This window comes from Globicephala melas, chromosome 6 (genome assembly GCF_963455315.2).
Source record: "Globicephala melas chromosome 6, mGloMel1.2, whole genome shotgun sequence".
In the NCBI taxonomy this organism is placed as follows: domain Eukaryota; kingdom Metazoa; phylum Chordata; class Mammalia; order Artiodactyla; family Delphinidae; genus Globicephala; species Globicephala melas.
The window spans coordinates 8447662-8471548 of NC_083319.1; the positions used below are offsets into that span (position 1 = coordinate 8447662).

Sequence of the window (23887 nt, forward strand, 5' to 3'; positions counted from 1 at the left end):
ATTCTGTACCTATTAGCAGTCGCTCCCCATTCCCCAACCCTTACCCCCATCCCCAGTTCTGAGCAACCACCAATCTACTTTCTGTCTTGAGACTAGCCCGTTCTAGACATTTCATATAAATGGAATCATAGTGTATGTGGGCTTTAGTGACTGGCTTCTTTCACTTAGTATAATATTTTCAAGGTTTGTCCATGTTACAGCATGGATCAGTATTTCATTCCTATCTTGGGCTGAACAATATTCCATTGTATGAATATACCATGTGTTTTTTATCCATTCATCAGCTGACAGACATTTAGGTCATCTCCACTTTTGAGCTATTAGGAATAATGCTGCTAGGAAGACTGGTGTACTGTAATTTTAAACAGGGTGGTTAGGGAAGATGCGAGAAGGTAACAATTTATTAAAGACCTAGAGGAGAAAAGAGGTGAGCCATGCAGAGATACCTGGGGAAAGATCATTTCAGGCAGAGGGAAAAGCAAGTGCAAAGGTCCTGAGGCAGAAGTAAGCCTGGTGTGTTCGGGGAAGAGCAAGGAGGCTGGTGTGGCTGAAGTGGGGGAGGAGTAGGGAGTGAGGGAGGAACGGGAAGCCAGGGGCTGAAGGGCCTCATGGGCCGCTGCAAGGACTTGGCCTGCACTCTGGCTGTGACGAGAAGCAGTGGGAGGGTTCTCGAGGGTCCTGAGGCGTCACAGCAGGACTGCCGTGCGGCTGCCGTCCAACCAGACACGGTGCCGCTTGCTCCCTGCTCGCTTGCTCAGGGACTTGCACTCACCTGACCGCGGTGGTGCTGAAGGAGGCAGAGGAGCGGGTGGAGATGTACGGGTAGTGCTTGGTGTCAAGTCTGTCTTCAATGGTGTCCTGGAAAGAAGAGACACAGCTATCGACCGGCCATCTCTTTGCAAAGGGCTGACGCAATCAAGGTAAGACAATTCGAAGCACAAGTCACTCAGCCAAAACCATGGCCAGCTTTGCAACAACCAGAGCTCCCCTGTCTGCTGCCCACTGCTGGGCACCTCACGCTGAGCTCGGAGCGGGCGGACCAGATGCTCCATAACCAGCAGATACAATGAGATAAGTTTGTAGGTCTGCTCTTGAAGAGAAGTTTTTTAAAAAAACCTGCATTGGGCTTCCCTGGTGGCACAGTGGTTAAGAATCCGCCTGCCAATGCAGGGGACATGGGTTCGAGCCCTGGTCCGGGAAGATCCCACATGCCACGGAGCAGCTAAGCCCATGCGCCACAACTGCTGAGCCTGCGCTCTAGGGCCCCGAGCCACAACTACTGAGCCCACGTGCCACAACTACCGAAGCCCACACACCTAGAGCCCGTGCTCCACAAGAGAAGCCACCGCAATGAGAAGCCTGCGCACCGCAACCAAGAGTAGCCCCTGCTCGCCACAACTAGAGAAAGCTCACACGTAGCAACGAAGACCCAACGCAGACAAAAACAATAAATAAATAAAATAAAATAAACTTAAAAAAAAACCTGCATTATTTTTTCTTGCTTCTCTTCCACCCTTTTATGTTCCATGTGTCCAATAAACTCCTGACCCTTGCCATCCGTCTTGAAGACACTAGGCATGGGCAGTCTCTCAGGCAAGCTGAGGCCTTACAGCCTCAGTTTCCCAAGGGCCTAATTATCTGGTGGGTGGATTCAGCTACCCACCCCCTGCTGCCGAGAAGTCTACACTCCTAACAGCTACCGTGTGAAGCTCACACATGTCTCTTTGGGGGACTGGGGTTGTGGGGGGAAGGAAAAGGGAGCAGAGAACAAAGGAGGGAATGAGACAGAGCAGTTGATCCGCTCTGCCAAGCAAAGAAACATAATTTGTTTCAAGATGTCTCATGTTCACCCATCTTTTTGGTGTGTGGGTTTTAAAAATAGAAAGCTGACTCACTATATATACTTAAAATATATTTATTTTAACGTACGATTCAGTGGGAACACATGGACTGCTATGAATCAGCAAAAGGATCCTGGCCAAGACCTTTCATTCTCTGGACCCCAGTCCTGTCCTCCTGTCAAGGGCAGGAACTGCAAAGACCATCTCCAATTCCCACCCCAAAGCTCCCAGGGTGCGTCAGCGTTCTACACAGGGTTTCCTCGACCTCGAGCTACAAGAAGGGGAGGAAGGGACACCGCTGGGCTACCTGACTTTCACAGATACGAAACACCTACTGTGCGCAAGGCTCGGTGCCAGAGGACACGTCAGGTGAGGGCACAGGACCAAGGTCTAAAACGATGAGCCAACACAGAGAGCAGCACACACATGTAAAGAGCATCCCTGACACATGCTGTGGGAGTCCAGGGAGGCCTCTGCGGTGCTGGGTGGTCAGACGGGTGGGCCAGTGTATGGGACTTCGCAGGAAGGCAGGATTCAGGAGGTGGAAAGGAGAGTGAGAACTCCAGGCAAGGGATAGGGCTGCACAGAAACACGACTGGCAGGGTCTCTGGCTGATGTGAGGGCTGAGGGAGGGAAGCAGCGGGAGAGGAGGACGGGCTGGGATCTCTTTCCAGAGGCCCTCCCGCCCTGCTGCACCCTTAGCGTGGCACTCCTTACTCACAGGACCTTCAGGTGCTGTGACGGGTTTGGTTCCTTCGGCTGCAGTACCATTGAGGGGTCTCTACTGTGGGGCTCAATAGTGTGGATCTGAGGATCCACATCTGACAGTCTCCTGGGGCTGCTCTGCACGAACCCTCCAAGGCCTGGGTGCAAATCCCCGGGTGTCACCCCCACCCAAGGGCAGGGGAGGCTGAAGCCCCGGGCCCAGCTGCCCTGTGCCCTCGTCTCGGCCCACGCTGACCTCCATGATGTCTTTGATGATCGGGGTCCATCGTGAGAGCTGGTAGGTCTGCTCGCTGATGCGCTCCTTCCGCTCCGGTTTGCTCCTGCGACGCAGCGTGGACTGAAAGCGAACACATGAGCCGAGGCTCCGAGTCAGCGCCTGGGCCTGCGAGGCCTCGCTGGCCCCTGGGCTCCCTTCTGGGAGTCAGTCCTGGCAAAGACTAAGAAGTAGGGAGCTTTTCCTGCAAAAGCCCGGACGATGCCCCGTGGGCTCCAGCCCAAGAACCTGGAGCAAACTTGGTTCTTCAAAGCCAGGAAAAATGGCAAACGTGGGTCAAACGGATAAGTGCCATTTCTTACAAATGCAGGGAGTTAGTTTGTTGTCAATTATAGGAGAAAATACTGTTTTGGTGTGGCTTTGATTTTGCTTCAACAGCACGGGATGCACTGGATGAATCATCTCTGTTCTCATTTGGTCCCTTTGTGAACAAGGGCCTGAAAACGCCAGATGGCCCCCAGTCACAGGCCTCTGGTCTGGTGGCTCCGGAACAAAGCTTTTGACTCTAAGATCCCACAAGGAGCAAACCTACAGCCCTGCTTTACCAGCACGGAGGCGTGAGCTGACTCCCTGCAGGAAGTGGGGTGCCTACAAGCAAGGTTCCTGGCGGGGGGCTCTGAAGAGTCCTGGAGCCCCCCGCCAGGCCTCTTCCAGAGCTCATTGCTGGTCGGGCCCCCCACACCTGACCCCACTGGGTCCTGAGTCATTGTCAGAGAAGCAGACCCAAAGGTGGCCAGGCGGCGTGGCACTAAGCGTTGTGTTCGCAACCTCACAGAAGATGCTAAGTGTCCTACGGCAGAGCCAGGCTGACTCAAGACTCGTGGGACAGGGCTGGCATGACTCCCATTTGGGGCGGGTTCACAGACACAGCTCAGCGTTGTGGCTGTGTGTGCCTCCTTGATGTGCCCGCCTGGGCTCCTGGTGCTACGCCTTGATTTTATTTATACCTCTACACCTGCATCCCTCTGACTTTACGTTTTCTCTTTCTCAGTGTTGAGTGTGTGTACTGTAAGCTGCCTTAAGTCAGTCAGGGGAGAAGAGATGAGAGCTGCCGTCTCCCCTCTGCCTCCCCCCGAGGCGGGTGCTCACGTCCGTGACGATGGGCACCCCGAGGTGGGCCATGTTGGTGATGATCTCACTGTCCTCCGGGGGGATCTGGGCGTGCTGGATCAGCTTGTTCAGGTTTTCCTCGGTGATGCCTGTGAGAACAAAAGCCCGATCGCCACACCAGCCCCTGGACATCACACACTGAGGAGCAGAGCTAAGTGCCTGGGGGGACAGTGCCCGTTTTCCTCTTCAGGATTAGTGGGAACCAATCCGCTCATGGCATCAAGGTTACTCTAAGACAAGACAAGATCAGGACTCAAATTCCACTCTAGCCTACAGGCTATGACCATCAGCAGCTGCCCTTCATGGTCTATATTTCCATCCGTCTCCTGCTTCTCAGCCGTCACCACCACCCCTGGCCCACATCACAGTCAGCTTGGACAGGAGAGCCTCTGTGTCCATCTTTGGCACAATGGACACCTATGGACACTTATAGGCAGCAGATGTGGGTTAAAATCAGTTATTTAAAGGCACAGATTACAAATGTGGGGCAAGTTAAAAGTATCTAGCAGAGGGCTTCCCTGGTGGCGCAGTGGTTGAGAGTCCGCCTGCCGATGCAGGGGACACGGGTTCGTGCCCCGGTCCGGGAAGATCCCACATGCCGCGGAGCGGCTGGGCCCGTGAGCCATGGCCGCTGAGCCTGCGCGTCCGGAGCCTGTGCTCCGCAACGGGAGAGGCCACAACAGTGAGAGGCCCGCGTACCGCAAAAAAAAAAAAAAAAAAGTATCTAGCAGAAATGCTCTAATAAGCTGGCCATAAAGCTAATAGACTCTCCCAGCTGTCCCCACCCTGTCCTCTTCGAATTATGCTGTCCCTTGGACTAACTCCAGAATCACTGGGGGATACTCAGCCTCTAGTTGCAACTCATCCGCCTACATGACATTTCCCCAGATGTAAAGAGCCCCTCAGATCTTATTAAACACCCCTTTCCTTCCCTTTTCCTTGTCTTTTACACTGTTTTCCACTTTGTTCTCTCTCTCCCAGCTGCCTCACTTTCCCCAAGAAAGGGCCTATCGCCCTCCTCTATATCCCACCGTTCCTACCATTCTTCAAAAAGATGTAGAGAAGGATGATGCGGATTTTGTCGTAAGTGCTGACATTCGCGTCCAGCAGAATGGGGACAATGGCTCTCATGGGGTCCTTGATCTTCTCCCCTTCAGCATCCGTGCCCATCGCCAGGTCCTGCAGAAAACACACCGCGTTGACCCCATTTCTGGCAACAGTCTGGACAAATGCTAACTATTAGAAAACTGGTTATCCATAAACGTCTGGGATGTTTAGTTTGGTTGGGGGAAGGTCTTCAGCAGGTGCTTATCTCTCAATTAATTAATCAGAACGGGGGTAATCAGCACTGGTGTCTACGGCATCGGTGAGAACTGAGGAAAGCCCCAGGCTTCGCTTTCCAAAACCAGAAACCACGCTGATTTGCCATCTTGTTTCAAGGCAGGCTGTTCCCTCCAGGTGAGTTCCGGTGTACGTGTGCCAATTCCTCAGGGAAAGCCTCAATCCTGGTAGGTCCTCAAGAGGGACAAAGCCCTATAGAGGGATCGGGGCTTAAGGGGATGCACTTCCCACATGTGAAAAGCTTAATATTATAAGGTGCCTCCGCCTGGCTGGACTCTTTCTGCTCCACTCCCCGTGGCACGGAAGGCTGTGCCCGCTGAGTTTTAACTACTCTAGGATTTTGACCTCTGTTTTTAATCTTCCAACCACTTTCAGGGAGAGGAGGAAAAAACATGGGCTCCCTGCAAATCCCACTGAAGGAGATGAAGGGGGAGGGGGTGCTAACAGTGGGACTGAAGATAAAGAGTGAAGTAAGCATGGTCTATGGCCCCGCCCTCGCAACTCAGGCAAGAGGCGGATCCATTCTCAACAGGCCCAAGAAAGCAGCACATCAGTGTCAGCAAACCAAAAACAATCTGGTCTCGTTCTGAGACCAGCAGCTGCAACTTTCTCTGCAGCTCTTACAGAGGCTGCCGGAAGGTTGCCTTTTTTCTCTAATGATCCCAGGAGTCCGTAAGGAGCATGATCTCAAGCTCGGGCCTCTGCCCAGCCTGGGCCAGAGGAAGGTGGGGCCCCTCTCCAAGGCCCTTTCCCAGCTCAGCGCAGCCTCAACAGACATCTGCTCAGCAGGACCTGGCTCTAACACTGTCTCAAAGTCAGATTTAATGTGACTACATAGCACAGGGAGATCAGCTCGGTGCTCTGTGACCACCTAGAGGGGTGGGAAAGGGAGGGTGGGAGGGAGAAGATATGGAGATATATGTATATGTATGGCTGATTCACTTTGTTATAAAGCAGAAACTAACATCAGTGTAAAGCAGTTATGCTCCATTAAAGATGTTAAAACAAATAATAAATAAATAAATTTAAAAAAATTTAATGTGACTAGTTCAATGAATACCACTGGGCACTTCTGGAAAAATGTAAACTTCCAAGGATGAATCCCAACTGCATTTGTACCGTTCGCTCTAGGGATAACCTATCTTCTGGAGAGTCAAGTTCTTTTGGAGAGGACACCTTGTGTTTGCAAACATCACCCATGAAATTGATGAATTTCAGCAGGGCTACTTCCCCGTAGGAGAGAGTCCATGAATCAGGGCTGGTCTTACAAACCTAGCTGAGCCTGTCACATCAAACCAGGAGATTTAAATCTTGGCCTCACACTGAGAACTCGAGTTCTTTTTTCTGTGAAGAGGGACCTTTGGCTGAGGCTTCGGCATCGTGGGATGACCTCCCCTCCCTTAGAAGCTGACCCCGGTTGAGAAATGTTATCATGTGTGAGGAATGTGGTGCCAGGATTAGTGACTCGACACGACACTCCTGGAAAATGTGGCAGCTTTGTTATGTCCCTTTGCAGACGAGGAAAAGAAAGCAGAGAGAAACAAGCACGTCAAACAAACCAGTGACAGGGACAGAACTCCGATCCCAACTGTGATCAGGGAGGCTGTGGGAGAATTTCTGACCTTCGGCTGCCCTACCCACTTTCAGCCTCTAGGTCTCCAAGCTGGTGTGGCTACGGCAGAAGAGAAAGACATTCAGGATACAGCCTTCAGCCAGCCCTGTCAATGTAGGGCTCAGCGCTGTGTACCTCTCTCTTCTGCCATTCCAGGGAGCCTTGGTAAGTCAGACATGCAAAATCCAAACGGCATGGCATTCCAGACCAATCTAGTCCCTACCATTGAGTGTGGAACTGCACTGGCTCCAGAGAGTCGAGACAACACGATCTAGCAGGCTTTCCCATTTCTATTTCCTATGATTCTGCAGGGTGTTCAAGGTCAGATGTTAAAATTCAGTTAAGCAAATAGATGGGCCTGGCGGAAAGAGAAGGAAAAGGCCCTACCTGTTCCACCCGGCAGAGTTTGTCCACGGTGCCTTGGTAATGCTTCATGCAGTCCTCAGCAAGGTGCAGGTGGGTCGAATACTAGGACAAAGCAGAGAGCGTGTGGTCAAGGGATCACTCGCTGATTTGCGCAGCATCTACTCACCACCTGCTAGGTACTGACACAGTGCTAGGCACCGACACAGTGCTCGGCACCAAGGCGTCTCCAGCCTCATAGAGGTAATGAAATATGCGTTCTAGCAGTTCACAGACGCTGCTGGGTAGAGAACGGTGTGTGTCGGGGAGAGGGACAGACCACCTTCTACGAGAGTCAAGAGGAAGGAGAAATCCTTCATGGGGGTGGGGTGGGGTGATGGTTTCACAGGCACCCACAAATCCTTTCATACTCCTCCCTCCAGCAGGTGGCGCTCAATCCCCCGCGCCTTCGTGTGGATTTAGTGACTCGCTTCTAAGGCGGAAGCGATGTGTGACTCCCAGATCACTGTGACTTCCTCCGAGCTCTCCCTCTCAGGCCCATGGGGTGAGGAATTGGAAGGATACAGAGAGAAAAAGATGAAGAGGAGAAAAGAAAATCATGGGAAATGACCTGTCTCTCCCAACCTTTCATTGTTTTCTAATAAAAACTGAAGATGACTAAAAACCTGTGGATTTCTATGCATCAGCAAGGGTAGAGGAGCCTTTTTGCAGCTGCTTATACTCACGATGCGAATGGATCATTTTGGATCGTCATACCTTGCTGAGCTCTTTCTGGTACTGGGGCATTTTCTTCAGCATCTGGGACAGGTCCCGCATGGTGGTCTATGGGAAGAGGGAAGCACACGGTCTCACTCCAATGGCCCCGAGCTAAGAGGGTGGGCAAGGGGGGGTGGGCGCAGGACAGGACAGCAGCCAGCGCCGGACTCCCGAGCGCTCACTCTGTAACCCCCCCAAATGCATCTGTTAAACACAAGATCACGTGTGTTTAGATTACCACCTCTCTGGCTCAAAAAATTATTGATCCAAATACCGTGACTGTGTTATAGGTGGGGAACTGACCTCTGAAATCTAGCAATTATGTTTTATTTATTGGACTAGAAAGTTACTGAGAGCATAATTCTTGCCAGGAAAGAACAGTTTTTCGTCTGCATGCTGCTTTTCTGCATACTCAGCTCAAGCAATCATGGAATCAATTCACATTTCGTCTCCGCAGAAAGGACGTAGTTGTGCAGACAGGTAGGAAGAAGGGAGAAGGGAAGAGAAGGCTGGAATCTGCACCCTGACAGGTGGAAGGGCTCTGCTGACTTTCTGATTGGGTGACCCACCTAATCCCATTCACGTACCTAAAAGAAATGTATTGAATGACTACTACATACCAGGCACTTTTAGGTGCTGGAGATACAAGGACAAAAAAAGGATTTCTGCCTTCATGGAGCTAACACTGAGCAGAGGAGCCATTCTAAGTGAGTGGATTAGCACTCTTGGAGGGAATCATGAATGTGGGTGCAGAGCAGAGACACCTCCCTAGTCTTGGCTCAGAGAAAACGATGCCTGAGCCAAAGGAAAGGGACCTCATAAGGCAGGGCCGAGGCAAGGAGCACAGGCATGGCTTGAGCAAGGCGATGGGGGCAAGGAGGAGGGAGGCAGAGATGAGAGTCTGTGGGGCCCAATGACCTGGGCGCTGTAAGGCGTGTCCACGGTGGGGCTTGATTCTACTGGAATCAGGAAATCGCTGAATGATCCTAAGCCAGGGAGCAACAGTCAGAGCGGCATTTCTCCTAAGAGGAGTAAAACACCTCTGATAAACAGTCAGGAGGAGGAGAGGCCCAGGTGAACTCGGATATAAATTCTAATGCTACCACAAGCTAAAAAAGGTTTTAGCAAGTTCTTCTGGCTTAAAGTGAATCATGACCCAGAACGGTAAACACTAATCTTCAGAGTAACAAGGAGAAGAAGCTCTATAAATATCAAAAGGCGGGGGGTTCAGATCTCAATTTTGAATACAAAAATAAGACAAAATGGTACAGACGAAAAGAGGACCATGACCTCTCTCAGCCCCCAACTCACTAGTCCCGTGCTGAGGAGGCATCTTCCCCAGCCCTAGAGAGAAAGCAGGGATTTCTGCTTTCTCTGGAGCACTGGAGCCTGAGTACGGGTTTACCTTCTCTCCAGTATTCATTCTCTTGCTGGAAGAAAAATCCTTCAGAGAACGGGTGACTTCCCTGGAAGACAGAAGGAGGCAGCTAAGCTTCAACGCGGCACCAAGTGTCTCTACATGATGCTATAGGAGTCATGCAAGATTCCTCCTTTAGGAATATGTGGCGGCTTTTCTTGCCCGTAACGCATACATCGAAAGTGATTTTCTAAGAGGAGAGACAGATACATCATTTTCCTAATACTCTAAACCAGGGGTCTCCATAGTGGAGTGTGCAAGACAATTTGAGAGCAGAAAAGAAAATGTTAGGACATCTATTTATATAATTTTACTTCATCCTTTTCAAATTTATGTTTTTTGTATATGCTATAAAATATGCATATTAGTACAATAAAGCATATATTTAATGCATGAATAAATTATATACTGGCAATGTGAATTAACATTTTTCTAAAGTTGAGTGATCCAAAAAGTTTGGAAACTACTTTTCTAAACAACAGAACTATCCCAGGCTGTAACAGTTTCTCACTCTTCCTTGTGAATTTCCTGCCGGATAGCACCAACTCAGCGTAGCAGAATGTGTCTTTCTGCAAAAGCAGGCTTGTTATCTACAGTTTAAAGGTCTTATTAAAAACTTCCCAGTGTTAGAAACATTCTGAAACACTTTCAGAGCAAGGTACTGGTTTAGCACATGTATCAGTAAATACATCAAGGCTTGCTCAGAAATTTTAGGTATGACAACAGGGAGGAAGGGGACACACCAGCTATATAAACGAAAACTGAACTGTATGTAGTGGAGCCCGGATCCTTCAACAGAACAAACTGGCTTCAAGTGTTTAGTGTTTATAAAGCATCTTACTGAGAGAGCTACAAATGCTTTCTAAAAATCCTAAAAGCAACCCTAACACAGAATGGATTTTCTAACTTCATGAAGTCGGTGTAGCCTGAGCTCAGATATCAGAAGGGGTTCATCATCACTGGTTAGCACGTTGGCGACTTAGCAGAAGCAACGAATTCATGCACTGGTGAGCTCTGGTCAAGTTGCCCAGAGAACGCACACCGGCAACCGACAACTGTGATTGCCCGTGTCGGTGGGGTGAGCCCTGGAGCCTGGGGCAGGGCTGGCCGAGGCTAGGGGAAGGGCACAGGGTGGGCTCTTACTGGGACACCTCCGCGATGTGTTTGTGGCGTAGCGCTATCCAGAGGTCATCATCCTCGTCCAGGAGCACTTCCTTCACCCTCGCTTCTCCAATGCCACTCGTCTCATACCTGGAGAGGAGACGTCCCACAAAATACATCCAATCCCCCTGGTTCGAAACAGGCAGATGGGGCTTCCCTGGTGGCGCAGTGGATTAAGAATCCGCCTGCCAGTGCAGGGGACATGGGTTCGAGCCCTGGTCCTGGAAGATCCCACATGCCGTGGAGCAACTAAGCTCGCGAGCCACAACTACTGAGCCTGCGCTCTAGAGCCCGCATGCCACAACTACTGAGCTCGCGAGCCACAACTACTGAAATCCGCACCCCTGGAGCCTGTGCTCCACAACAAGAGAAGCCACTGCAGTGAGAAGCCTGCGCACCGCAACAAAGAGTAGCCCCCGCTCACTGCAACTAGAGAAAGCCCGTGCACAGCAACAAAGACCCAACACAGCCAAAAACAAATAAATTAATTAATTTAAAAAAAAAAAGTAGAACACCTCCTTGTGGAAGGAGCAGGAGAAAAACCAAACAAACAACAAAAAATAACAGACAGATGTTCACACGAATCTGTCTGAACATCAAGCAAGCACCCCAACCATCTGATGTGTCACTATCTGTGTCAGGTCTGCTGCATCTAAAAAGGCTAATGATTTCTTAGGCAGAAAGAGACCCAAAGGTCTAATCAAAGTCAACTGACTTGAGGTCCTGGTTTAAAGCCCCCAGGGTCAGTTGATATGAGCTCCATCAGAGCCACCTGGCTCAGGTGTGAAGTCAGGTTATAGGTGGGTTCAGAGGTACTTGAAAGGGAAAGGCGAGGATCACACTTGTTCCTGGTTGGAAACGGCCTGGGACACCATCCTCAAATGTGTGGGACCTAAACAGCATTCTGCAGCTGCCTGCAACTGGCCCTCAGCAAATTTTCACATGTGAAATCATGAACATCTAAAGGAAAGCAAGAATTACAGGTACCAAAGCTGAGATTCAGTCGTATTTTTAGAACCTTCATTTTGAAACAACTATCTTTACGGTTAATGTTATAAAATAAAGGACACAAGAACAATATAGCCTGTTCCCACAGAAAGAAAAATAAGTTTTTAGAGACTGAGTTTCTGATGATTGCTACCGAGAAAAATGTTGTTTATGATGAAGCAAACTGCAAATAAGATTCAGTAGGAAAATCCTGTTGATATACTTTATCATCATCATATTTCATGATCTGTAGTTAAGAAGTTTCAACTCTGAATAAGATATGCTCTGACACACACAAGTCAACATATTAACACACCCAAGCCAGCTATGAACTGAGGCGACATGAGCTGGGAAATAAAGATCGAAAGTTCTTGTTCTCTTTGAAAGGGAGAGGAGTTTCTGGCTGGTGGTGCAGCTGGACTTTGGGAACTCACAGAAAAGCTCGCGGGCTTATTAGCAAGACTGTATCAATGCATCGGATTTTCCTAGGATTAACGACATCCTTTTTCTTAAATTAGAGGTGTGTTTGGTTCATTTGAAAAGCTGCAGTCACACCGGGTGTGTGTACTTACTTGTATACATCATTTTCAATCGGCAGCAGGTCGTAACTCATAGCCTGAAAAGTCAATTCGTGAAGGACGGGGGAACTGGGGTCGAAACCGCGGTCCAGGATCAGGAGCTGGGAGCGTGCCTTGTCTGGGCCCTGAAGGAAGGACACAGGGAATGGTTTCATGAGCCGCCCCATACAACTCCCGCTTCTCCGACTAGCACAGCTAACCCTCCTGTGAAAAGTGGCAGCAGGATGTAAACTCTGACTCAAACAGCACTAAGTCCATTTACTGCTGGACAAGGACACCAGCACACACCATGTGAGAATCCAATGTGTATATTTCATAATGAGGGCCCTTTGATGCAGATCCAAAACTGTGGCTGGGGTCTAAAGTGAGCTTACGAAGGGGAGCACCACCTATGTTCAGCTATAAAGAGGGTGACCCATCATCCAGCCGGCCTGGGCCTGAGGGGGTCCCCAGAACCTGGGGCTGTCAGTGTTTTTTTTTTTTTTTGCAGTATGTGGGCCTCTCACTGTTGTGGCCTCTCCCGCTGCGGAGCACAGGCTCTGGACGCGCAGGCTCAGCGGCCATGGCTCACGGGCCCAGCCGCTCTGCGGCATGTGGGATCTTCCCGGACCGGGGCACGAACCCGTGTCCCCTGCATCGGCAGGTGGACTCTCAACTAGTGTGCCACCAGGGAAGCCCGGGCTGTCAGTTTTTAAATCAAGATAGTGATGGGATAGTTCTGTGTCTTGATCGCAGTGGTGGTTAACATGTATCTACACATGTGATAAAATTGCATGGAACTGCGCACGTGCGCGTGCACACACACACCCGAGCACGTGTACTAACTAGTGAAATCTGAATAAGGTCTGGAGATTGTAGCAATGTCAATCTTCTGGTTTTGATACTGTTCCACTGAGGGGGTCCCAGGAGGCAGGGCTGTAGGTGCTAACACTGGGAAAGTCCCAGCAAAGAGAAACAAGTTGGTAGCTCAGCTACACTGAACAGAATCTGTATTGCCTGCCCAAGGGCTGGAGCTCACTGCGCAGGAACAAGGGCGCTCACACACACTCTGTGAGCAAAGGAAGCCAGCTGTGCCCAGGCTGCCACACGGACACTGTGGTCGCTTGGTGAGAGAAGCACGTGGGCCAAGTAAGGCTTACCTCCCCCATTGTCGGGTCATCGGCTTTGTACGCGTCGAGCTTGTCCTGGATTAGCTGAGCCAGCAAAGCATTGTCCTTGTATTCCCTGACAAAGGAGGAGGGACAGAGGGTGAACGGCCCTGCCCCAATGGATGACACTGTCTGCCCTCAGGGAGGAAGGCAGGACAGAGCAGGAGGGTCAAGGGAGACACAAGCTTCATCCGTACTGTTCTTTTACAACGAGAGTATGTATACTCACTTTAGACGTATAATTTAAAAGGACAAATAAAATACTTAGCTCGGTGCCTGGAACATAAATGATTTTCTAGTTCCCTTTAAAAAAACCAAACTATCCAAATGGAAACAGAGGGAACATTTCCAAGCAGCTCCAGACGAACCACCGCACTTCGGCAGAGGGTCCGAACCAGCCATCCTTTTCCCATGATCAGGCTGTCTGAGCCTGACCCACCTGACTCTCACTTCCCTTAATTCAAATTCCCTTGGACCCTGTTTTGTTTTGTTGGAAGTGACGTTTCTGCCAGCAGAGCCGGACAGATACAAGTGAGAGCCTGTGGACCTCCCGCCTTGTCTGAGCTGGGCAGCGCTTCCTGGGCTCCTCCTGGCGATGTTTATCCTGTGGCTGCTGCCTGCCCCCTGGCCACGCTCAGCGCAAAAGCAGCTCTGCTCCCAGCCCTATCCCTCCAACGAGTGAACCCCGAGACCTCATTTCTTAGCTTCCACCAGGCTTCTGTCGGTGAGGACCCTAACGGAGGGGGGCGTCGTCCCATGGGCGCACATCCCTGCGGACAATGCGGTGAGGAGCATCCTTGCACCTCCTGCTCAGACCCTCCATTCCTCCTGCTGTGCCCCCCGCCCTTCTGGCTTCTCCCTGTGGGACTGTGACTCCCACTCATGCTCCCAGCCTGACACTCCCACACCACTGCACTCGCTCCCTGTGCAAATCCCCCAGAGGCTACCCAGTGATAACCACTGAAGGGCATGATCCCGAACTTGGCATCCAAGGCCTCCAGAGATGGCTTCACCTGGCCCCACTGCCCACACATACACCGCGCTAGACGACCAACCCTCCCCAAACTTGCCCTTTGTTGTCCAACGTCATGCTTCTGCTCATCCCAACTGTCCACACGAAATGCCCCCTGCCCCTCACTGATCTACTGAAATCCGAACCCGTCCTCCGGGACTGAGCTCAGATGCCACCTCTGCTCTGAAGCTGTGCTCGCTCCTCTCAGCTCAAAGGGCCCTCTCCCTGCTCTGGATGCCCAAGCCTACGGCCTGCACTGTCCTAAGGCACTGGTCTCACAGGCCTACATGGTAGGTGTGCTCATCCTACCTGCCCTCCCAGATCAGGGGTTTCTAAGGGCAGGGGCTGTGTCTTCAGGTTAAGTCCGCCTGCCTAGCACTTAGCACACAGCAGGTAAGTGATAAGTGAATGACCTTATCAAATCTGAGAAATGTGTCCTTTGGAGAATTATTCTCCTTGTATTTTATCTTACTCTGAAACATCTTTGGCAAGGTGGGTATTTGATTTTTAAGGTTAGGAAGAGATGAAAAATTGTAGGAAACCTGGATTGTAGTTACAGGGGGTTCACATTTAGTTATTCACTAACTGAATATATGTATTTCATGCCCTTTTCTGTATGTATTGGTATATTCCACAATAAAATTTAGAAAAGAGCAGAAACACTGGAAAATAATTATAAATGGAGACGCTCAAATCTTGACCCTCTGGAGACAACTGCCAGACGAATGGCAAGGCCAGAGGAAGCTCCCTGCTCGGGGACACGCAGGGGGGCCACCGAGGGCAGACTGGGGCGCAGCCTTACCCCCGATACCGCACGGCCGGGTACTCCTTCAGGGTGGCGCACAGAGTTGCGATCTGCTCCGCCAGGCGCTCCAGGATCGGATTCTTCATCTGAGCCTTGTGGGGACTGTAGAAGCTTTGGAAAGAGTCAGCAGAGTCCAAGGAATACACCTGAGACGGGGAAGAAATACATATATTTCCAGAACAGTGGACTGTCATATTCATCCAGAATGGTGAACCGTCAGAGTTTTTTCCAAGCTGGTAGTGAGGCTGGGTGTCTCAGGTTTTCATTTCTTCTACAAACACGGCTTGGGTGTCTCACTTGGGACTGTTAGTGACCAAACCATTACTGCCCTCAAGGAGCGTGCAATCTTGCAGGAAGAGGCAGACAACAAACATAATGAAAAGTAAATTTTATGGTATTTGAGAAATGGGTACATGTATGAGAACATAAGAAGCAGGGAGAGAAGCCCACAGGATGGACAGGGAGGACACGAGGCCTCCTTGAGGAGGGGCTGCTTGAGCCAGGGCTTGAAGGAGGTGCAGGGTTTCTCCCCAGCAGGCGGCTCCCTGAGGGCCCGGCTGGTGCCAAGGCCCTGAGGCGGGCGTGTGCCTGTGTCTGATAACCAGTGAGGAGCCCAGGAGGAGAGCAGGGGAGGAGGTCCTGGCACACCACACGGGCCATTCATTATAAGTTTGAATAAATAAGGGACAGGCTAGAAATTGTGCTGTGACTGTAGCAAATAAAGGAGCTCTGTATGGATTTAATAATTTGCTATCCTCATAGTATGTTCTAAGCATTTTTTTTCTTCTTTTTTTTTTTTTTGGAGGGTCCTAGAAGACTAAACTTCCCTCTTAAACTATGAGGCTACCAGCTATCAGTATTCACTCAGAATCTCTATGAGGTAAACTACCCTGATCTGGAAAACCTGAGGTTTTAAAAAAAGGTTACTACGTTTCAAAAATATATGAGAAATATAGTATGGTTGAATATGGTAAAGTTGGATTTTGTTCAATCCAGGTGGTGACAGGGCTCACATCCAGGAAAAGAATTCCTGCCCTCAAGCTGAGATTAAGCTTTAGGCCAAGTGAGAGGGCAAAGAGACTGTCTTTTTAAAATATTCACACTCTATTTTTTCCATCTCTTCTTACCCAAGAATCGGTCACTCTCTGGCATCTAGAAGCTGATCTATAAAGACCCAAAATGCCACAATCATCTCTCACCTCTACAAAATGCACAGAAGTTGTGTTATTTTTTGTTTCTTTGCAAGGAGGAGGCATTTTAACAAATTTTAAAATACTAAGGTATAAATTTTGTATGTTCTCTCATGATCAGCTTCACCTTTACTGGTTTAACGACTTTGTTTTTTTCCAAGAGGAGAGGCTTTGGCACTTGAAGCGTTAACAGCTCATGACGAAGGCTACCATCTGTTCCTTCCCCACATGACAAGCTGAGGTTATCTCTACATTAAAAACAGTCTCCTTTGCAGCAAACGGGTGTTGTCTGATCCCTGCCCCTCCCCTCCTCCCAAGCTCTTTCTGGATTGGCTACTTTTTGCTTAGTCAAGGAGTCAGCCAATAGGAGTGAACAATGTGAGTGAGGATGAAATGAACACTAAGAAGGGCAGGATGGCTGCAGAAAGTCAGAAATAACTGGAGACTAACACGAGGGCATCTTGGGCAGACCCCTAAGGACTACTGTTGCCGTTACATAAACGTCCGCTCACAACGCGCCATTCGGCAATCCCCTCCCCCACTCTCTTTATTGCACCCCTGCCCCACCCTCTCGCACGTGGCCAGAGTTCCTGCGAGAAGAGCCAGGATGTGGGTTTTCTAGGCCCTCCCCCACGCAGCCTCACCTGGGATTCATATGGGAGAAACGCAATGTTGATTTCCGTCAGAGTTCTGATGACTTTGGCTGCTCGGGATTTTACCAGCTCGTTAAACAGGGCGTCTGGACACGCTGCCAGAATGACAAGGACAGTAGGTTGTTTTCCTGCCCATTTGCTGGTTCATTTCAACATTCGCACGTGTCCAGGGAATTCTTTATTTTAGTAGGATTTAAAAAAGGTAAACAGAAGGTTCATCCTACCCGACAACCTACTACCTCTAGGGTATAAAAGGAATACAAAACCACCTACAAGGCCCTCAGCGTATAACAAAGAAACAAATGGCAACAAAGACTGAGATATTGAGAGCTAATAAAAACTATTTTCTGACATTAAGAAGAAGAAGAAAAAGAACCAAGAGAGATCAAAAAGGGATCAGGAAAAGGCCTATAACATAAACAAACACCACACATCTGAGATACTTATGAAAAATAAAATAAGTAAAGAAAAATAAAATCGTTGGGAAATGCGATGCAGACATTTCCCCAGGGCCTCTAGGGAACTCGGCTGCACAGGAGTCCCACTTGGTGGGGGGGGAACCACGATTTCTCATGACTCTTCCGGACCAAACAAATAGTTTCAGGTCCCCAGAAATGTGTCATTGGTTTATTATTACTAATGCCATCTACCTGCTTTCTTTGCCACCCGTCTTCAAAGAGTATAAAATTATTCTTTGCAAGAACCTTCCCCCAACTGCTCAGTGGTGAGTTTTGTGGGGTTTTCCCCAGAGAGAACACAGGGTGAACTGTTATTATTGTGCACTCTGCACTAGGTTCCATGCACAAAACCTCCACAAAGCAAGAAAACAGATTCTAGGACAATGATACACTTCTACCTGATACAAATACCACCAGATCAGAGTGTCTTTGTAGTTGAAAGGTAGATGGAAACACACTGACGTTTATAGTGATATCTGGAAGTCTATACAATGAAACACCAAGGCTGGCATCGGAAAATTCTTCTCAGCATTGAACATGCTAGACCTTAGAAGAGGAGCTATTTTTTTAATCAGGAAGGGACTGCATGACATAGTAGGTTTGTATTTGTGGGCATTTATTTTTATCTCTTATGCAATTTGTCTTCTGAAGAGAAAAAAAAGATCAGGACAAAAGTGGGAACAACCCATTTCTTCCCTGTTGGCCTGGCTTGGTTGGGGTAAGTCTGGCTGTGCAGGAAGGCCAGGGCGGCAGCTGACAGCTGTACTCACAGTCAGTGAAGAAGACGTGCGCAGCCCGGTACTTGGCAGTTGGTGGGTCCTTAAAGTCACTGATGAGAGAGTGGACAGACTGTGGAAAGGGAAAAAAAGGGAACTGAATCTAATTCTAGAAGCAAATGGAACCTACATCTGAACGGAGTCAAATCCATGCTGGCTTCAAGCTACATGCACAAAATAGCAAGGGATTTCTGATGTATAATTCTAACTTATGTTCGGCCATAACTGAGTTCTGAGGATTTAAGATTAGGATTGTTTCAGAGTTTAGATGAACAAAAGCCTCCCTAGCTCATTCCAAAATGACAGCGTCCATTCTTTGGACCCTCCATAACTTGGGTTCCTAAGAAGAGACCCACAAAAGAGGTCAGAAACCTACCAGGAGATTCATTGCGATGAAGTTCTAGCAACTTAGTTGCATCTGCAGAAACTCATACATAAGCCAGTTTTCAAAAATGAAAAGAAAACATGAAAACTGGGGGGAATTTACATAGATTAAGACATCTAAGACAGAAGCAAGAAGGTGGGCCTTGCTTGGATACTGATTTGAACCAACCCCCCAAAATGATAAGACAGGTAAATTTGAACCCTAACTGGATATTGATGAAATAAATCTGGGAATTCCTTGGTGGTCCAGTGGTAAGGACTCCGAGCTTCCACTGCAGGGGACCCAGGTTCAAACCCTGGTCGGGGGAACTAAGATCCTGCAAGCCGCGTGGCGAGGCCAAAAAAAAAAATCTGAAAGCATAAAATACCCAAGTTCTGGAGGCCGATCACTAGATAAAGTGATCTCCTACCTAGAAAGCTAACACGAGGGGAAATCGAGATTGGTCCAGCCTGGCTTTTGGCAGAAAGCTTAAGGAATGTACTCTTCACGCCTCACCGCACCCCACCTTCCCCGTTGGTGGATTGCATGCTTAAACAGAGCAGCGTGTTAAATGCGTGCTTAACCCAGAACCATCAGACATGGTGCCACCCAGACACCAAGCCAGCACGTGTAACCTCAGCCAAAGCTCCGCCGGGCAGGGTTTACCTTCTCAGAGGGAGTGATGAGATACACAGCTTCCAGGCTGGGGAGCGGCTCTCGGCGCTTGTTGATGTCTTCCACAACTAGACAACAAAACAGCGGCCCATGGTAAATAAGAAAACAGAACTGGTGATCATAAAACTAGAAGCCATAGAGAGAGGCCACCTTCAGACTGGTGCAATAAAAATCTACAGTGGGGGGAGGAAAGACTCAACGCCCCTTCCCCAGAGTTACCACGTTCCTCTGTCTCACGAGGCTCAGGTGGTAGAAAACCTGAAACCTTATCACACTAAATACTTCCTATTTCCCATTTCAGTTTAAGTAAATTCCTTGATCTAGTCTTTTGCCTCTTCCTTCAGTTTTTTCTCATCTGTCCTAGATAATCCGAATTCCTTTAGAATTTCCATGTTGGCTTGTTTTTCAACAGTTAGATCGTTTTATCATTTTCCTTTGTATATCAAATGAAGACATTCCAAACATACCTTCTGTATAATACTGTTCCTTTCAATAGTTCAAAGACTAAACATCAAATTTTGTTAAAGCAAACCATGGGTGTTTGGTTTGCTGGTTTCTTTTACAGTATGTCAGCTACTTCATCTGCTGGGGAAAGAAGACCTAAGTCATCATCTCACTAGTCACCTGATAAAGCTACACTGTCCTCTGGTACAGAGCGAGCAGGAAATCGTACAGTGCCATTCTTCCTACGCAGGTGATGTAAGCAAATAAAAGCATCCCTTTAGAAGTATCCCTTGTAACATTTACAAAGACTTTTCACCCCAAACAATGTTCAAACTAATACCAAAATCTCTCAACCATCTACTTTATCAGGGGTTGTAGATTTTTGAATTTCATAGGCCAATAATACTTCCCCCCCACAAATATTTGGGGGTGGTTAACACAGGCTTGCTGACTTTTAAATTTTGCCAAGTAAGGACATTTAAAAAAAACTTCTGGGATAGGGAAGAGTCTGTGGGCAGGAGGAGAGAGCTGAACCCTCATCTACCACAGAAAGTCAACAGATAATGTCTAACATGATGAATCAAGCGATACTCCTGTAAGCACTTATTTAGAAATATCAAAAAGATAACCAGAAGAAAGAGCAGAGTGGCTGCCTCTGGGGTGATGGATCCCAGGGGATGGGGGAGGAAGAAGGAGGGCAGGACGGTGCTGCTTCTTTGTTAGAAGCTCATTAGCTACATTTGGCTTTTTACCTATATTTGCATTTTTTGCCTTGATAGAGGAAAAGAAAAAGTTTTAAAAATTCAGTGAGGAAAATAACTTTGTAAGCTCGAAACAGGGGCAAGTCTGGTCTTGGATCACTGAATGACGTAAAGTCACACCAAAAATTACGTACTCCTATGTACAGGACTATGTTTTTGGTGATAGATAAACTAGATTTGGAAATATGCTTTTATTTTATTTCTTTTTTATCTTAAAAAAATTTTTTTTGGCGGAAATGTGTTTTAAAAAATGATGAAATCACCAACCTTTAAATTACATTCATCTAGCTTAATGAAAACCTCAACCCTCCTTGCTCTTCCTCCCGTAATTGTGGTATGGCAGTAATTTTGACAAAGACCAGCAGTAGTCTGTGGGCCACATACCATATAAAAGTTCTCTCCAGGGGGAAAAACTGGGAGCTGCACTGCAACAGGTATGTTCCACCCAAAGTTTTTTAGGAGGAAAAACAAAGGTTAACTTCCTTGTTTGAAATAATACCTCAAAATAGACTGCTTTTCCATCAATGCTGTTTCACAGATTAAAATATATGATCTCCCCTGAAAGGGGCTCCTAAGTAAGATCTGAGCTGCACACAAATGTGAAAAAGAGCTGGGGACAGCAGCCGGGAGGTCTGTGTCCTAGTCTCAGGTGTGACACTGGCCAGTGACCTTGAGCAGGTGATTTAACTTATTTCAAAAACCTATTACCGTGAAATTCTAAAGCACATTCCAAAGAATGAATTAAACATAAATATACAAATAATTACAAAGCAAATGCTGCACAAGCACCACCCCAGTCAGGCCACAGAACCCATCAGCACTGCCCTCCTTCACCCTCCCTCATCACAATTTCCTCCCTTCCCCCCAAAGAGAACCACCGTGGTGACATGAATGGTGATCACTTCTCTTTGTGGTTAAGACTCACTTGTCCCTGCACTTCAAAGCAGTAGAGCTTAGCTCTGCCTGTTTTTGAACATTATGTAAATTAACGCACATTGTTAAGGATGTACCTTGCTTCTTTTGCTCAACATTGTTTATCAGATTCGTTTGCATTTTGGAATGAGCCAGTAGTCAGAGTTCGTTCCTCTTCTTTGCTATGTATCAGCAGTACTCTGCTGTGTGATTATTCCATAACTTATTTTACCATTCTACTCCCGGTGGACATTTTGGGTGCTCCCACTTTGGGGCTACTATGAGTGATGCTCTGTGAGCATCCCGGGCGCACACACCTGGGTTTTCTAGGACACACATCTAACTGCAGATGTGCTGGCTCATAGGATCTGCATGCCTCAACTCTCCTAGACTCTGCCGAGTGTTTTTCAAAGTAGCTGTACCAACTGACATGTGTCAGGTCGGAGTTCCCGTTTTTCTATATCCTGTCACTTGGCATTATCATATTTTATTTTATTTTATTATTTTTTACATCTCTATTGGAGTATAATTGCTTTACAATGGTGTGTTAGTTTCTGCTTTACAACAAGGTGAATCAGCTATACATATACATACGGTCCCATATCTCTTCCCTCTTGCGTCTCCCTCCCTCCCACCCTCCCTAGGCATTATCATATTTTAAATACTCCAATCTGAGTACACAGCAGTGTCTCACTCTGGTTTTAATTGCATTCCCCTGACCACTACTGCGGGGGCCAACTTTTCACGTATTTATTGGCCATTTGGATTTCTTCCTTTGTTAAGTGCCTGTTTAATTCTTTTGTCCATTCTTTTCTATTGGGTGGCCTGCCTTTTTTTTTTCTTGATTGAGCCTTCCTTTGGCATCCTTTCACAGATACTTAATGGGCATCTAACACTGGATTGGGTGTGGGGGATTCAAGGAAGAACAAGAAAGCCTGGGGTCTCTCTCAGGAACTTATTGTCCTACCACCCAGGTTGTTGGAAGATCTAAAGTCAAGCAAGATAGGGACTTCCCTGGTGGCCCGGTGGTTAAGAATCCACCTTCCAATGCAGGGGACGTGGGTTCGATCCCTGGTCAGGGAACTAAGATCCCACATGCCGTGGGGCAACTAAACCTGCACACCATAGGAAGAACCCACATGCCACAACAAAGACCCGACGCCTCCAAAAAAAAAAAAAAAAAAGAATGTGGTTTCATGAATAAAAATTATTAAAAAAAATAACGTCAAGCAAGATAATAACAGATAGGGAGGAGAAAGAACACCCTAAGAGAAGGCTGAGTGTCATGGGAGGGCAGAGGGAAGGCCGCTCACTTGTTATCCCCTCGGTCATGATGTCTGTCATCTTACAGCAGGAGGAAAGCATCCTCATGCTCAGCTGATCCACCACCAGCACCTGGAAACAAAGGGAACAGTTTACAGCCTGACGGGCACCTGCTATGATTATCTCCTCCGCTGACCCAGTCAGACTTCAGAAGGAGCCGAGAAACGCAAAACTCTGAGTTATCAACGCTCCCTACGGGCCAGAAGTTTGCCGAGAGACATGCTAGCTTTTATTTCCCCACCAAACCTAAGCTTCTAGGAGAGTTTGCTCTCACTGATGTGACTTAATATTTTAAAGTTAAAAAAATTAAAGTTTTTTCCATGACAAAGAAAATACTCATAAAAATGCAAAAAAAAAAAGAAAGAAAAAAGAAAAAAATTCATCTACAGCATTCACACTCGGGGAAATCCATGTCAGAGGGTATTTTTTCAGGGCGTAAACTTTTTCTTAACGGGAGAATGAACACTAGTGCCACATTTATGGGGTGGAAGGAGAGGACTTCGTTGCAGACATCATCGGAATGGACCAGCGCACGTGTCATCCTGGGAGCAAACTCTGTCTCAGTTCAGGTGGGAAGAATAAGAACGTGCCGTCCTGGTCTAAAAGCTTCATACCTGCAATTCTTCAGCCAACCTTTCCTTTCTCCATTCGGCCCACAGTGGAGAGACAGAGCTAAAACAAAGCTATTTCTCCTATCCTTCTTCAAAGATAGAAACCCAGGCAACAGGTGCTGGAAAAATGTGGGCCCGAAAGCATCTTGCTGTAGCACGAGGGCCAATCAGTTTTCATTTTATGAGGCAGCTTCCTCAAGGTTAGTTTAAAATTCACATGTCCGCAAGTCCATTACTGATGGGAAGGGTAAGAGAGAAAGGCAGGCATAAAGAGTTCCCACCAGCTGGCCTCCCACTCTGGGTATGAGGATGGCTGCTCCGGCTAAAACGTAATCTCATGAGGTCAGGGTGACACTTCAAAAGCCTCCTGGTACCAATCAGCTCTGCTGCTCCCAGGCCTGGTGAACTTTACTACAGGAAAACTCGGGAGCAAGAATGGTTGGCATAAGCCCTTCAACAACACACGGGGAAGTTCAAGTAAGACGGTGCGCTCTCCTGGTCACTGTAATGCCCGGTCCCAGACAACCAGATGGTCCTTCAAACAAAGCCTTCCTGGATGGAGGACAGCACGTTTCCGACTTGCATCACC

At 48.1% G+C, this 23887-nt stretch overlaps 1 protein-coding gene across 2 annotated transcripts in view; it reads right to left on the bottom strand.

The window, feature by feature from the left end:
• LOC132597449 (syntaxin-binding protein 1-like) overlaps positions 1 to 22795 on the bottom strand; it is a 34934-nt gene extending 12139 nt beyond the window's left edge. For both annotated transcript variants that reach the window (XM_070045678.1, XM_060300396.1), the window contains exons 1-15: positions 22678 to 22795; positions 19239 to 19315; positions 18203 to 18281; positions 16966 to 17069; positions 15129 to 15277; positions 13306 to 13390; positions 12161 to 12291; positions 10584 to 10691; positions 9429 to 9489; positions 8024 to 8089; positions 7292 to 7372; positions 4992 to 5130; positions 3931 to 4040; positions 2803 to 2904; positions 773 to 858 (exon numbers count right to left, since the gene is read on the bottom strand). In XM_070045678.1, coding sequence (XP_069901779.1) covers positions 773 to 858; positions 2803 to 2904; positions 3931 to 4040; positions 4992 to 5130; positions 7292 to 7372; positions 8024 to 8089; positions 9429 to 9489; positions 10584 to 10691; positions 12161 to 12291; positions 13306 to 13390; positions 15129 to 15277; positions 16966 to 17069; positions 18203 to 18281; positions 19239 to 19315; positions 22678 to 22735 — 1436 coding nt within the window. In that variant the 5' untranslated portion in view covers positions 22736 to 22795. The remainder of the gene's footprint in view (positions 1 to 772; positions 859 to 2802; positions 2905 to 3930; positions 4041 to 4991; positions 5131 to 7291; positions 7373 to 8023; positions 8090 to 9428; positions 9490 to 10583; positions 10692 to 12160; positions 12292 to 13305; positions 13391 to 15128; positions 15278 to 16965; positions 17070 to 18202; positions 18282 to 19238; positions 19316 to 22677) is intronic.
• Positions 22796 to 23887: the final 1092 nt, after the last annotated feature.